The sequence below is a fragment of a genome, unplaced genomic scaffold (assembly GCF_019419815.1).
Source record: "Pyrus x bretschneideri cultivar Hongxiangsu unplaced genomic scaffold, Pyrus_bretschneideri_v1 Contig267, whole genome shotgun sequence".
NCBI lineage: Eukaryota > Viridiplantae > Streptophyta > Magnoliopsida > Rosales > Rosaceae > Pyrus > Pyrus x bretschneideri.
Genome location: NW_025999576.1, coordinates 537,681 through 552,184, shown reverse-complemented (window position 1 = coordinate 552,184; position 14,504 = coordinate 537,681). Strand labels below are relative to the sequence as shown.

The following is a 14,504-nucleotide window of genomic DNA, read 5'->3' as shown; positions in this document are numbered from 1 at the left end:
ATCTTATATTTTATAATTGTATATTGCATACATTGTTCAATATATATATATATATATATATATATAGCAATTCATGCATAAACAATTAATATTTCCATCATGCAAATTACAATATATAATGCTACATTGCTATGTTGACGTGTGAGAAAAAAAAAAAAAAAACAAGAAAATAGAATCACGAACTAGGATTTCAAAACCCTAAGGGCTGGTTTAGAGTGTTTGGTAAACTTTTTTGTAAAAGTGATTTTGGAAAAAAAAAAAAAAAAAAAAAAAACAGTATGATGGTGTTTGTAAACTTTTATGTAAAACAGTTATAATTGTGTAAAATGACCAAAAAGGCTATAATACTAGATGTGCTATTAATTTAATTTTCTTAACAAATAAAGGTGAATTACTAAATATACTTTATTTTTAAAAGAAAAATATTTATAAACTTTATCTTAAATATTAATTAGTATGACAAACTACTTCAATTGAAATATTTTAGACTGAATAACTAGGATTCATTAGTACAATATTGTTAATGTACTTGAAGGTAGTCTAATTAGATGCATTCATCAAACTTGCCACTATTCTATTTCTTAATGTCTCTATCTCATGTGATTCTTTAACTTCATAATTTTGGTATTCTTCTTCATCATCATCATCATCATCATCACTACTATCGCTCTCTTCACAAAAATCCCTGGGGTCATCAAAATGACGATCACATTCAGAATACCTACGTATGTAGTTACGAAGAATCATTGTAGCAATGACAATCTTCACTTGCTTATTGAACGGGTAATTAGGCATATCCCTTAAAATTGCCCATCTTTTCTTCCATACCCCAAAAGTTCGTTCAATGATGCTCCTAAGAGAAGAATGCGTGTGGTTGAATAACTCTTTATGACCCGTTGGTTCGGCACCCCTATGAAAGTCCGGGAGATGATATCTTTCACCTTTATATGGTCCCAAATAACCTCTCATTTGTGGATACCCCGCATCTACCAAGTAATATTTTCCTGACAATTAAAAATTTTGTTTTGTATTGTAATAATTATACAAAGCAAGTATGTAAAATGTTATAATAATACAAAGCAATTATGAAGATTACCATTTGGAGGCTTAGAAAAGTTAAAATTTGGCTGAAAAAAAAAGCGGCTAACCAAGAGAATTGCAAAAGAAGAAGGTTGATAAGAAAAGGGAAAATTGGCTGAAAAGAAACAAAATGAAATACATATTTCAACACTTGCAACTTGTCATGAACAAAAAGTAGAAACAAATAATGACTTTGCTAACGCTGCCTGCTATAAAATCAAAGGCATGCCCCCACAAAACTTAAAAAGTAATTGTCAGCTGCTACCTGCAACTATATATATGAAATCAGCTAAAGTAACAATTGAATGAAGAGGTGCTCAAAAGGATCAAACTTTCAGAAACCACAACTGAACCCTAAAAGGTGGGATGCTTTAACTCTCCACTCCTCAGAAAGACCCACACAAAAGATTGCTCAACAACATTTCATATTGGCACACACAGAGGAATGAAAAGGAGAAAATCCCAAATTTAAAGATAAACCATGTGAAAAAACAAAGCCACATTGTAGGAAACAAGTTGTGTGTTTAAGAAACAAACAAACAGAGTACATAAACAAAAATTAAAAATTAAAAAGGGCAGAAAAAGAGGAGGAGATTTGGGTTCATGGATCTCATGATAACAAACAGAGCAATATTATCGTTGCCAATCAAACCCTAAGAACTGAAATTGCTTCATGGATCTCATGATAATAATTAGAACCTTAATTCAAACCCCAAAACTGAAATTTAGAGAATTAATTCAAACCCGAAAACTGAAAATTAGAACATTAATTCAAAAACCAAAACTGAAATTGCTTCAACGATGGAAGAGAAAGAGAGAGAGAGGGGGAGAGGGAGAGGGGGAGAGGGAGAGAAGGAGATGGAGAGAGAGAGAGAGAGTTATGTTTACCTAATCAATGAGATCGAGCTCGTTCGTTGGTCACCAAATAAACCCTGTTTCAGAAAACCCCAAAAAAATCAGTTCATCATCCATGTTAGCCACTAGAACCAAACCCTGAATTAAAATTAAACTACAAAAATACAAGCAAACTAGAGAGAGCAGCCAAACCTTAACCTAAAAATTAAATTAATTAAACAGCAAATATATTCAAGCAAATTGAGCACCTGGTACCTGGAAGGCGACGGCGGTGTAGCGTTGAGACAGACGGAGAGAGAGGAAAATGAGGAGTTGTGTAGCGGCATGAGGGAAGAGGGGCGTGCAGAGTATTTTGCAAGAGAGAAGAAGGCGTGCGGAGTGTTTTAAGGAATCAGGAGAAAGGAAGGGGCAGTATTGGCAAATTGGAAAAATTCATTAACAAAGTAATGTAGCTTCGTGTTTTGTATAATAAGCAGCTTCCACTGTTTGGTTTTTTTTTTTTTTTTTTTTTTCATCTGAAACTTTGAAATAAAGTTGTTTTGGGATGTTTATCAAACACCACAAACTCCCCCAACTTTTTTTCACACCAGCTTTTTCAAAAATCACCTCAACCCTAAACTGGGTCTAAAACCAATGGTAAAAATGATACAATGCGGCTCAGCCATGCCTAAAGCCGAGCCAGGCATGGCTAGAAGCTAAGCTGCACTGTGCCACTGGGTGAATTCGAGCCAAGCTTGCAGTTCCTGTTCCAAACGACTGCATTTTGGCATTTGTTTGCAGCTCATGTGTTGGGCCTTCTGTCGCACACCGAGCCCAAGCCCAAATTTTTCTGAGCTTCTCTCTATAGCATGCAGCTACCTTGATGGGTCCCTATTTCTCGACCCGCCTTGCTGCTGGGCCACTTTCTATTTTCCTGCACAAATTTATGGCCAACAACCCAATTTCGTAAATTAATGATTCATCTGAAGACATATGCATGATGCACTGCAAACCAAATACCCTATAAAAGAGGATCCATGCACTCTCTGGCTAGCTCTGGCGGATCATTTTAATCGCCAGAATGATATCTTATTACTTGAAGCAAGACATGACTAGTAGCACTTATGCCTCCAAGACTTCAAGTTTGTAAATGAGTACAATTATGAAGTTTGTTGAATCCGACCACTTCTCAAGTTCTGTAATGAGGGCTTGACTAAATAGGATCTCCTAGAGAAAACGTATTCAACTTTTTATGCCAGCAATATTGTCCTGCAATAACAATATAAGGCATAGAATTCATTAAGTTTTTGAATTTAATCTCTCTTTCTTACTACTTGCCGAAAAGCTAGCTTTTGAAGAAGAATTATCAGGCTAGACTTACTAGCTCGAACGATGTACCTGAAATGCATTCTACCACTTCTCAAGGATACAAATGACGCAAGAGGGGTCATTGCCGTGGCAAAAGGCTGAATCCCTAGCCACAAGACCAAGGTCGACAAAGCAGAGGCCCATCAAAGGGATAAATTCGGCCCTGAAGCGCGATTCCCTGACTCCTAAGGCTTCTAACTTCAAGAATAAGGACAAAGCTCAAACCAATCAGGATTCAACGAAAAAATCCATTAGATAATAAACCATTGGTTCTAAGCCATCTTTGGCGATGAATTAACAATTTGAAGTACCTTTTAGAGGAATTGAAATCCGTACTTCAATATAATGCGGAACCCCTTTTTCTTAAAAATGAAATAAAGGATTTTTTTTGTTGTAAGACAAGAACTATTTCATTCCGAATTAAGACCTAAGAATATTTGCAATTCTGGAATGAATCAATGGAAAAATTGGTTAAGAAGTCATTATCAATATCAAAGTGATCAGGAATTGGATCAAACAAGCCCTTTTAACTCAGTGGTAGAGTAACGCCATGATAATGTGTAAGTCATCGGTTCAAATTTGATAAGGGGCTTTGATTTTTTTCATAAATCATAAAACTTTGGTAGTAATATTCATATTTGAAGTGAGAATAAAGATATTTTTGATAGAGAATTTCTCTTATATTCGAACCCATAGCTGATAATAGAATTAGAATATATATTTTTTGTTTCCTACTCACACGAGCTCATATCCTTGCTCTTCTATCAATCTCTAATTCTAATCTTCCCCCCTTTTTACCTGCTTATGCGTTTATAGCACAAGACTTTACTACTCAAGCTGGATTATATACTCATCACCAATACATTGGAGGATTCATCATGACAGGGGGCGAGCTATGTTTTTTATTAGAGATTACAATTCAAAACATTACATTATGTCTATTTTTCATTGATAAAGGAGTATTTCCATGGGTTTGCCTTGGTATCATGTTCATACCGTCGTATTGAATGATCCCAGTCGTTTGATTGTTGTCCATATAGTGCATACAACTCTAAAACCAACCATACTTTTGTATCCACTTTCAAATCCAAATTTAAAATGAAAATTGGATTGAGTAAGTTTTATTAAATTAAAAAAAATTATAAATTAATAACGAAATTCAAATTATTATACATATCAAATAAAAATTAGGGGCCTTATTATTAATGAATATGATACTAGAAATAGACCAATTTTATATGACTGTTCAATTTGAATTAGCAAAAGCAATATCTCCTTACATAATATGGATTGCAAACATCCATGATCTAGATGTAAATGGTCAAAGCGAACCTTTTCATTCCGAATTACAAAGCTCAAACAAATCATGATTCAACTAATCTTGATGTGTTATAGTTGTAGTTCCAAAGAACATTGGTCCTGCATTTGCTAAGCTTCACCTGATGAAATTGCTAAGTATCATTCACTTCGTTAGAAGTTTGAGACAAACTTTGCACAAGTGGATAATCCTCGAAGATACCACCATGGAGATTTTTTATTTTCAGGAGGCATTCGCCCAGATGGAAGATGAGATAACATTATTAAGATATGTTGGCGGTGTTCCCTTAGCAGTTGAACACCTAGTGGCTGAAACCACCCATCCCCCCTTTTTAATTTTTATAGTTTAATTTTTTGAACAATTTCTATATATATGGATTATTTGTTTGATGTTTTATTTTAAACTTTTTGGATAATTACTTTATGGATATTATTTTTTGAATAATTAATTGAGTGAATGGAATTCGAATTTTACCTTATGCATGTTACCAAGACAATTAATTTATTTCTAGGTATGTCTTGTGGAAAAGTTAGTTGTCTACCAGATAGTGCAACTACACACACCATTGTACTAATGTCATACTTAAAAATTCACCTCTAACAACCATTTGGGCCCATCCAACCTAATTGAGGGATATGGTGCTACCCTATCATGTTGTCCAATGGCGCTACCCTAACAATCTTTTACTCACCCCATCCTGAAAGAACGTTGTTGAGATTTAGAGATATTCGAGAGAATAATTACCATGCAGAAACCACTGAGGAGAATTGTTTGGAATATCTTTGTATCAATTCATACGAATATCCCAGAAGCATATTTATGAGAAGATGGAACGCCTCCCGAATGGCTTATATGTTACAACTATTCGAGCCGCACCGACCATGTGGCCGCCCAGGAGCCCGGGTTTCAGAGCGTTTCCTTGCTTTGGTACAACTGTTTAGGAGATTCAGAAAGAGATGTGATGCACCGTATCATCAAAGTATCTCACGGGCATCCTCTTACCCTAAGTTTGAAAATCATTGATGAACTTCTATTATGTCAATCTTGCTCTTTCGGGAAGTTGAGTACTCAATCCTCAAATGCAAAGATTATTCACGACTAACCACTAATAGCTTTGTCGCATGCGGGATATAGGGCACTTCAGTGCCCCGAGAATGTTTCTTTTTCATGTGCCTGCACCCTCAATGGTGGCCAGAATTTTAGGATTAATTGGCATTTTGGGCAGAATCTGGCGCAAGAATAGGCTTTAACCCAAATTTGCTTTTAAGCCCAATGATTGGAGCAACTTTGGGAGAGTTTAAAACTTAAACTGTTCTTAGTTTTAATCCAACTATTGAAGTTGGTTTTAGTGTAGATAAAATCTAATGTATTAAAAAGAGAAAGAAAAAAAGATAGCTCTAGGTCCCAAATTAATTCAAGAGCAAATTGACAGTGACCACTATGTTAACAAGGCCGATTGACAAGTAATTGATTGTCTTGATGGTTAAAATTTTCCTCTTCAACCTACCGCCTCTTAAGGTTCAAGCCCTCCCCTCCTGACTCAAACTAGTTGTGGAATATTATAAGAAAAAAAATGAGCAAATTAGCAAAACAGGCTCTTTTTTTCCGTAGATCAACATTTTAGTTATTAACTCTTCGTGTTACAACCACAACAATTCATATAACTACATTAATAATTTAGCCATAATAATTCCAAGTAAAATAACTACACTTTGTTGAAAACATATAGATTTGATTATTGTTCTTACAACCCGTTCCATGAAAAATACGATGAGAGTCGCAGAACATGCAAATTGCACATTTTAGCCGTTAAAATGATTCATCGGAACGGTAAAAACTAAATGGCGAGTAAATAAAAACACGGTTATCCATTGTGCCCGCGAACGCGTGCTAAAGAGATAACAAGCTGCTGCTAACATTTGACTTCAAGGAAAAGGTGGAAGCAGAAATAAAACTGTTTATGTATCAGGTTAGTGCACGCATTTTACTCATCGTCTTTGTACGGGTACTCTTCTGGAATTTGCTTCAGGAGTTTTACTTGCAACTCGAATGCATCATCACCTCGAAGCATATCACGGATCCAACTAATCTCAGTCTTCATTGATACCTGACCATGGAAACAACGTAACTGTAAGGCACGAGAGAAATTAAAGAGACGGAGAAAATTCATGTCCGACATCAAAACAGACTCTCCACCACCCTTTCACTTTTTTAGGTTTTAACAGAACCTTCAAAACCCATATTCCCATCAGAAAGTGCTTTTAGCCTTGCGAATCAGGTGATTCCCCTCAAGCAGTTAATACAAGTTTTCTTAGATACTATAAGTAAAAGTGCATGGGGGAATAGAAAATCGAAATCATTCGGTAGGAGAAAAAATGGAAAACTTTCTACCAATACATGATATAAGAAAGGAACAATAAAACTTAACGACGACTGAAGCTGAGTCAAAGCATGATAAGAGTTATGTAAGGACAAGTTTGAAAAAAATATATAAATAGATAGATAACGATTTCACTAGCAGCGAGCTGGCTTTTTCAGCTACAACTTCCATAACTAATATTTTAAATGGAAGAAATAAAATTGAAATCATAAGCAGAAAGTTATGGTATTCTCTATATAAGCCAAAATAAAAGCCAATATCAATGAGGCATGTTAAGAATAAGAAATTGTCTTCTGTTATATAGCGGCCACATAATTCTAGTGACAAAAAGGGAAAACCATAAATCTCAGAGGGGGCATATGTCAAAGCAGTGCGGTAGAAGAGACTATTACAGGTACAACTCACCATTTCTAAGGCGCCTCTTACGACTCCACTTAAGATATTGCAATAGTAAAGACCTTGGCAAGTATCTGGAAGCTCAACAAAGTCTACAAGAGGATTGTCCTCCAGAACAATACTGCAACATGTTCCATCAGCATCCCAATTTGTAACAGATGCAGTGACCCCCAAGAACATTTTGAAACCAACCTGTAGAAAAAATATCGATGGAGCAATGATGAAAAAAAAACTTCATCTCTTCGTCTGGAAGCTTGGGCCAATTGAAAAAAGCACAGCAAAAAGCGAACATTTTTCGATCTAGCGAAGCATGAAAAGATTGCAACAAACACTTGAGGAACTGTCTTGTGGAAGCCAATACATGTACTCACAACCCTGGCCCATTACCATTTTTCCATCGCCAGACAGCCTCAAACCCAAACAAACTCAGTATACAAACCTTAATTCCACTTCTTAATGATTCTAAATTCAATATTGTTAGGCCTACTAATATGTTTTGTTGCACAAGCAGTGGACGGGATTCAGCATTTAGCATTTTGATCAATCAGCCATTAACCATGATCCAAATCGTGGTTTTCACTAACAAACCTCCGCTGTCATCCCCAAGAAGGGAGAAGATAGAATAAGTGAATTAAATTTCCACCAACATTAAGTGGAAGATATTGGTACCAAACAATTCAAAACATTATCGGAAGTAATAGAAGATTCAAAACTTCCATGCAACAGGTGGTAGACTGAAGTGAAATGTGCAGCACATACCAAAGTTCAGCACAGAAGAAATAGTTTACCAGGTTTTAGAACAATTAAGATCCACAGAATATTCAAATTTGAAAGGAAACAGACGTTAATGACAAACCTTTGCAATTACTTCAGCTGTCTCTTTGAAGTCAACACATCTAGATACATTAGACTTTGCTAGAAACTCATCAATTAATCGAATGCCGATATTATAGCCCCTGAGATGCAATTAAATTGTCGTGTAATCAGCTAAACTGAAAATTAATTACATTTATATCAAAAGTTATGGTTGCTGGTCATCAAACATTGCACATTGCCAAATAAAAGTTGTCCTCCTTGCAACACATTTATAGTTCAAAACAAAGATTGATATAAATTAACAGACATAAACAGAATCCTACAACAACGAAAAAAAGAAGAAAAAAAGTTAATTGTCAATGCACGCAAGCACACACTTCCATATAATGTAAAAGCTAGAACTAAACTTCTAAGAAAGGCATAATTCTCAGAGAAAAAAGAAACAAACAAACTTAATTAAAGTAGAGCATAAAAAAATTACATTTGATCAAGCTGCTTGTTAACCTCTTCAACCTCCTCAAGATCCGTGAGCAGCTGGCGCACAATCGCACCATACGTCAACGTAAATAACTCCGCATTCTGAAACCAATTCAATTTCCAAATTAAGAGGATAAAGAAAACATTAGTGATTTTAAATATGTTTGGATGCTGAGAAAAAATAAAAAAAAGTAAAGACAAGGCGCGTAGGGGTTTCACTTACCACCCGTTCAATGTTAGCAAAGATTGCATCACCAGATCGAGGGCCAACTGGAGGCATGGTGATCTAAGCTAAGACTGAGAAGTTTGAAGGTTTCTGTGCAAAATTACAAAAAATAACTCAACTTGGCCTCGTTTGATAACCATTTTGTTTTCAGTTTACTGATTTTAAATTTTAGTTTTAGTTTTCATTTGAAAAACACTAATAACATAAAGTTTGTTTGGTAACTGTTTACAGTTTTTATTTTTTGGTTTTTTATCAAAAAGAAACAAAATACCCACTTAAGATGGTTTCTTTTCTCGTAATTGTTTTACATGGCTAGTAAATTAGTAACGTATGTTTTTCACACAACTATAAACATAAGAACAAGTTAAAAAGCAAGAAAACACAGTAGAATTATAATATAACAACATTAACATACATCAATGTCTGTAGTAAGAACAAACCAAATGACACAAATCAATATAAATCCATCCACCTTCGCCATAACATTCCAATAACATAAAAGCAAAGAACCCAAAGAGTGAACACAACCCCATTCATTTTCCCACCAAAACTCAATCCACCAATCTTATACACCAACAAGCCATTTTCTCTAGACATTGTTTTTCAAAAGCAGCTTTTACACGCTATTAATTACCTTCAAGTAAATATTAATGTTATGGTAACTCCACGACATATTGACATACCTTATTGTTCTTTTGAATATAGGACATGTAGATTAGATACTATGGATAGTAGTTTATCACTCCACTTTGTGTACAGAGTAGTCTAAGGTCTTGTTTCCTAAAGGAAGAGCTTTCTTATATAAGTTTTCTTTTTGAAGATGGATCTGACCAAATGCACTTATCGATTCCTTATGCTATGTTTAGATGAGGGACTTTCAAAGTCCCAAAGAACATTGGGCTCTATTCTTAAAACAGCACTACAAGAGACTACTGAACTACACAAATGCTTCAACACTACTCTAGAACACTAAAATTGCACTACAAATGTATAGCACCTACACTAGAACACTACAAATGCACTGCAAATGTATAGCATCACGTCAATTTCAGAGTGGATCCACATGATTTTTGTAGTGCTTTCATAACTATTTAGCCTAAGTTCTATAAAACTTTCAAAGTCCCTCATCCAAACGCACACATAGTACAATACGGAAAAACAAACTATAACCCCCTTAGCACAACAAATATTAACGGATATCTAGACGTTTAATGTTTGCCAACGGTGATAATCGAGGGAGCTCACACAGGTGAAGGACTCAAGTACAGAGCTTGAGTGCAGGTCAGTAGGCTCCTTATGGCCATAGTCAACACATCCAAATGTGTCAACTTTCAACCCCTCTCAACATAAATCAAATTACCCAAGAGCTTCAGTCATCAAACATTTTCTAAACCCTAATCACCAAATTCTCTCCATACATCGACCGACTACGAAAATATGCCAATTCCCAAATTGAAGCAAAATTCATAAATGCCATGAAGAATCAGTGCACAGAACCAAATCCCAAACAAAAAACACCATTAACAAGCAAATCTCACGCAAATTATCAAGAAATCACAAGCAAAACCAGTTTACTGACAGTGACAGACCCCTAAAGAAACCCAATCAAATATATCATATCACATTTAAAATTCAATTGTATACAGAAACTTTTCGTACCTTTTAAACGACAAATTGCAATTACAGTGAGAGTCCACAATTCCAGCGTGAGGAAGGAGATGAGGGTGAGATCAGAGAGAGAGAGAGAGAGGGAGAGGGGTATGAGACGAGGTGAGGTCGTGTCTCGACTGGAAATGGTACTGGGCCTTTCGGTGTTGGCTCAATGGGCCTAAATAATACAACAGATAAACAGTGACAACTCCCCATTGCAAAATAAGTAATGCGTAGACTAAATTATTAAACCACATTTGTAAATCATGTGATGTGTCACTATAGATAATAAACACGTTAATCAATAATCACATCATATGGTTTACAAAATTTATCTAATATTTGATATTCCTAGCATTATCCATGCAAAAACGCCCTTGCCACTTATAGCATAATCTCCTAATTAGAAGTTGAATAACTATCCAACTAATTATACAACCATCTGCTGGAAAGAACATGGACGAGTACTTGCCATTGGTAACTACACTCCTAGCAACTGGTCATGGATAGATCTTGAAGAAACTCCCACGATCAATTTTGGAATTAAAATGGTGTTGCACAGTTAGGGCTAGCTAGCAATGTAAGTCGATCATAGCTAGTTTACATCGCTGATGAGGTACTTCATAGTTTATTCATATCATATGTAGTTATCACTGCGAGAAGCAGCTGGGGGGGGGGGGGGGGGGGGGCGTTGTTAGCATAGCAATTGTCACACTTGTAGCAATAACAACCCTAGCAACAACCACATTTGCTCTGTGGTAATTGGCCTTTTTCCTAGCAACAACCGCACTTGCTCTGTGACAATTAGCCTTTTTTCTTGTAGTGTATGTACTTCACTTATTTGTGACTTCCATCCCAAAACTGGTCATGTACAGATCATGAAGTTGGTGGAGTCATTTTTAGAGTTACACTGGTCATTGGAAAAGTTAGACTACCAATTTTGCTATGAGGTGTTATTTGCATTGCAAATGAACAGTTAGCCTAGACCGTCACTATATGATATATTTCATCAATATTTATTGCGACCGACAAATGTATCGATATATTTTCAACAAAATCAAATACAATACCGATGCACACACAAATTCAGTGCATTTTTCTGGATAATGAATCAGTGAGATCGTTAACAGAATTTTTTGTAACACACCAATGTACATGCACGTAAGGTATAAGTTATCCCCCAACATACAAATGCTAGGTTAAATATTCTCAACATACAATTTAAACAGATGAATGCAGGAGTACCAAAATAATAGAAATTGCAGCAGCAGAAAGCACATACGAAAGCAATATTAATAACCCAAATTACTGAGAATACACAACCACAAAAGAAAACATTAGATTCACTTCTACTCCTCAGACCAGGAAGCTGGGACAAGCATCAATGAGCTCGAATTCAAAAACCACCGCGGAGGCGGAGTACAAGATGAAGGGTGGACTCCTTCTGGATGTTGTAGTCGGCGAGGGTCCTTCCATCCTCGAGCTGCTTACCTGCAAAGATCAACCTCTGCTGGTCCGGAGGAATGCCCTCCTTGTCCTGGATTTTAGCCTTGACATTGTCAATAGTGTCGGAGCTCTCCACTTCCAAAGTAATGGTCTTCCCGGTAAGGGTCTTGACGAAGATTTGCATACCACCACGGAGACGGAGAACCAGGTGGAGGGTGGACTCCTTCTGGATGTTGTAGTCGGCGAGGGTGCGGCCGTCCTCGAGCTGCTTGCCGGCAAATATCAGCCTTTGCTGGTCTGGGGGAATACCTTCCTTGTCTTGGATCTTGGCTTTGACATTGTCAATGGTGTCGGAGCTTTCAACCTCGAGGGTGATGGTCTTTCCGGTCAGGGTTTTCACAAAGATCTGCATCTGTTTACAGAAAAAAAAAAATCGTAAATCAATGCCCTTAATTGCTTAAGATCCCGTTTGGTATCAGTATCTTTGTTTTCGAAACAAAAGACTCCTTACATTCATCATTTGTTAAAACTAAAATTTGTTTTTCAAATTGAATACAAAACAACCTCCAATATTTTCCTGTAATTTATACAAAATTTATTGTAGCAAAGTAACTAATCAAATCAAACGAATATATAAAATTTTAATCAAAACTTGTGTCCTAAATTTCCAATGTTCTCAGGCGTTCATAAAAAAAATGAAAAATAAAAAATAATTCTAGGAAATAACTGATTGAATCAAACAATCAAACCCTAAAAAAATACTGAAGAACGTAAACTGCAGAATATGATGGGAAATATGTACAAACCTTGAGAGAGAACGAGAGCCAGCTAGACAGAACTTCTATATGCCTTTGCTTTCAACGATGAATGATTTGGCATCGAAGAGCCTTAATTTATAGGACCGATTGCCGACTTAATGCATTAGAACCACAAGTCTACGCCACGCGTAAGGATTAATTATTTTCCTTGGCATGCACGCCAAGATTAATTAGGATATTATTAGCTCTTATCAAAAAATAGAATCCAAATTTTAGAAAATCACGGATGCTAGATTTCAAATTTATAAACAATTTGTTTGGAAGATTTTGAAGTCCCAAATCTAGTAAGATTTTATCCTGGATAGATAGAAGACTGGTTGAACCATACTTTTGAGTTTTTAGGATACCAACTGTTTCTGAAATTGGCTAAAGTTACTTTTGTTTTTTGGGTAAATTACATAAAACTACCTTGACTATTGGGTCATTAACAGTTTCATGTATCGTTTTTAAAAAGTTTCAATGTCATATCTTATCTTCGAATGTGTAGCAATGTCATACTTTTCATCAGTTGTCTGTCAATTCCTCTGTTAAATGCTGATGTGGTATGAGGCGGGGCCCACTTTTTATTAAAAAAATTAATTAAATAGTAACTAATTAAAAAATAAACCAAACCCAGATCCCATCACCCCCCTCAGAAACCCCATCCCCTTTCCTATCCTCCCCATCCCCCCCCCCCCAAAAAAAAAAAAACCTTCCTTCCAAAGCCAGAACCTCACCACCCCCACCTCCCCCGCAACCCCTCCCTTTCTCCCTCCCGAGCCTCCCAACCACCTCCTTCTTCTCGACTCTTTTCACCTTCCCTCCCATTCAAAGAAAAAAAAAACCACTAGTTGAGGTGGTCCGACTTTGACGGGAAGGATGAGGTGGTCTAGGGAAGGAGGGTTGGGTGGGGTGCGACGGACGGAAGGAAGATTTTTTTGGGGGGGGGGGAGGGACGGAAGGAAGCTTTTTGTTGGGGGGGGGGGTGGATGGATGGATGGAAGGAAGCTTTTGTTTGGGGAGGGGGGGGACTGACAGAAGGCAGGTATAACATTACAACAAATTCAAAGATAAGGTATGACATTGAAACTTTTTAAAGAAGAGGTATGAAACTGTTAATGACTCAATAGTTGAGGTAGTTTTATGTAATTTACCCTTTTTTTTTTTTTTTTGGTACAATAAAATGTATTTGTGACTGACTTCATGGTTACAAGACGTACAGTCATATAGAAAAAGAAAGAAAAGAACTTTTGAAACACACATGTTAGATGTCTCACTTAAGCCACTTAGTACTATGTTCCATGTTATTAATCTTTACTTGTAAGTGAGAGACATTAGGTTCGATTCTCGTCAAACGCGAATTTGAATCACATTATTGCTAGCCTGTTGTGGGGTTAAGCCTACTCTTCTACTCGTTACTGTAGATAATATTGTTTGATAAAAATAAAAAAAAATAAAAAAGATGTCTCACTTGTATTATGACACTTGATGTACCAAACAAAATATTTATTACGACACTACATACTATTGAAGGAGGAAAATAGGAAGAGTGTGGTGAGGAAAAAAGATAAACACAGAGTTTAATATCCAACTTGATTATCTCCTCCAATTTAGGCACAAGATTAGTGAACTTAAACCGATTGTACATGTGGCCTTTATAAAGTACTAGCAAAGGTAACACACTTTGTATTGAGAAATATATTTTTTTAAAATTTA

At 36.1% G+C, this 14,504-nt stretch overlaps 2 protein-coding genes across 4 annotated transcripts; both read right to left on the bottom strand.

Moving 5' to 3' along the window:
* Window positions 1-6,290: 6,290 nt before the first annotated feature.
* LOC103937028 (trafficking protein particle complex subunit 3-like) lies at window positions 6,291-10,711 on the bottom strand. Of its 3 annotated transcripts, XM_048587450.1 has the most exons (7): window positions 10,555-10,711; window positions 8,893-8,985; window positions 8,674-8,771; window positions 8,233-8,332; window positions 7,386-7,568; window positions 6,808-6,887; window positions 6,489-6,707 (listed from the first exon to the last, which is right to left on the bottom strand). In XM_048587450.1, exons 2-6 carry the CDS (start codon window positions 8,947-8,949, stop codon window positions 6,849-6,851), a joined length of 477 nt encoding a protein of 158 aa, XP_048443407.1. In that variant the 5' UTR covers window positions 8,950-8,985; window positions 10,555-10,711; the 3' UTR covers window positions 6,489-6,707; window positions 6,808-6,848. The 3 variants fall into 3 exon arrangements, with proteins under 3 accessions (XP_009345208.1, XP_048443405.1, XP_048443407.1); XM_009346933.3 differs by lacking the exon at window positions 6,808-6,887 and having other exon boundaries at window positions 6,291-6,707; XM_048587448.1 differs by lacking the exon at window positions 6,808-6,887 and having other exon boundaries at window positions 6,291-6,707; window positions 8,893-8,995; window positions 10,555-10,655.
* Window positions 10,712-11,665: 954 nt separating this feature from the next.
* LOC103948773 (polyubiquitin) lies at window positions 11,666-12,902 on the bottom strand. The gene is made up of 2 exons (XM_009359837.3): window positions 12,798-12,902; window positions 11,666-12,403 (listed from the first exon to the last, which is right to left on the bottom strand). The coding sequence occupies exon 2, from the start codon at window positions 12,401-12,403 to the stop codon at window positions 11,942-11,944; it is 462 nt and encodes a 153-aa protein (XP_009358112.1). The 5' UTR covers window positions 12,798-12,902; the 3' UTR covers window positions 11,666-11,941.
* Between the last annotated feature and the right edge of the window lie 1,602 nt (window positions 12,903-14,504).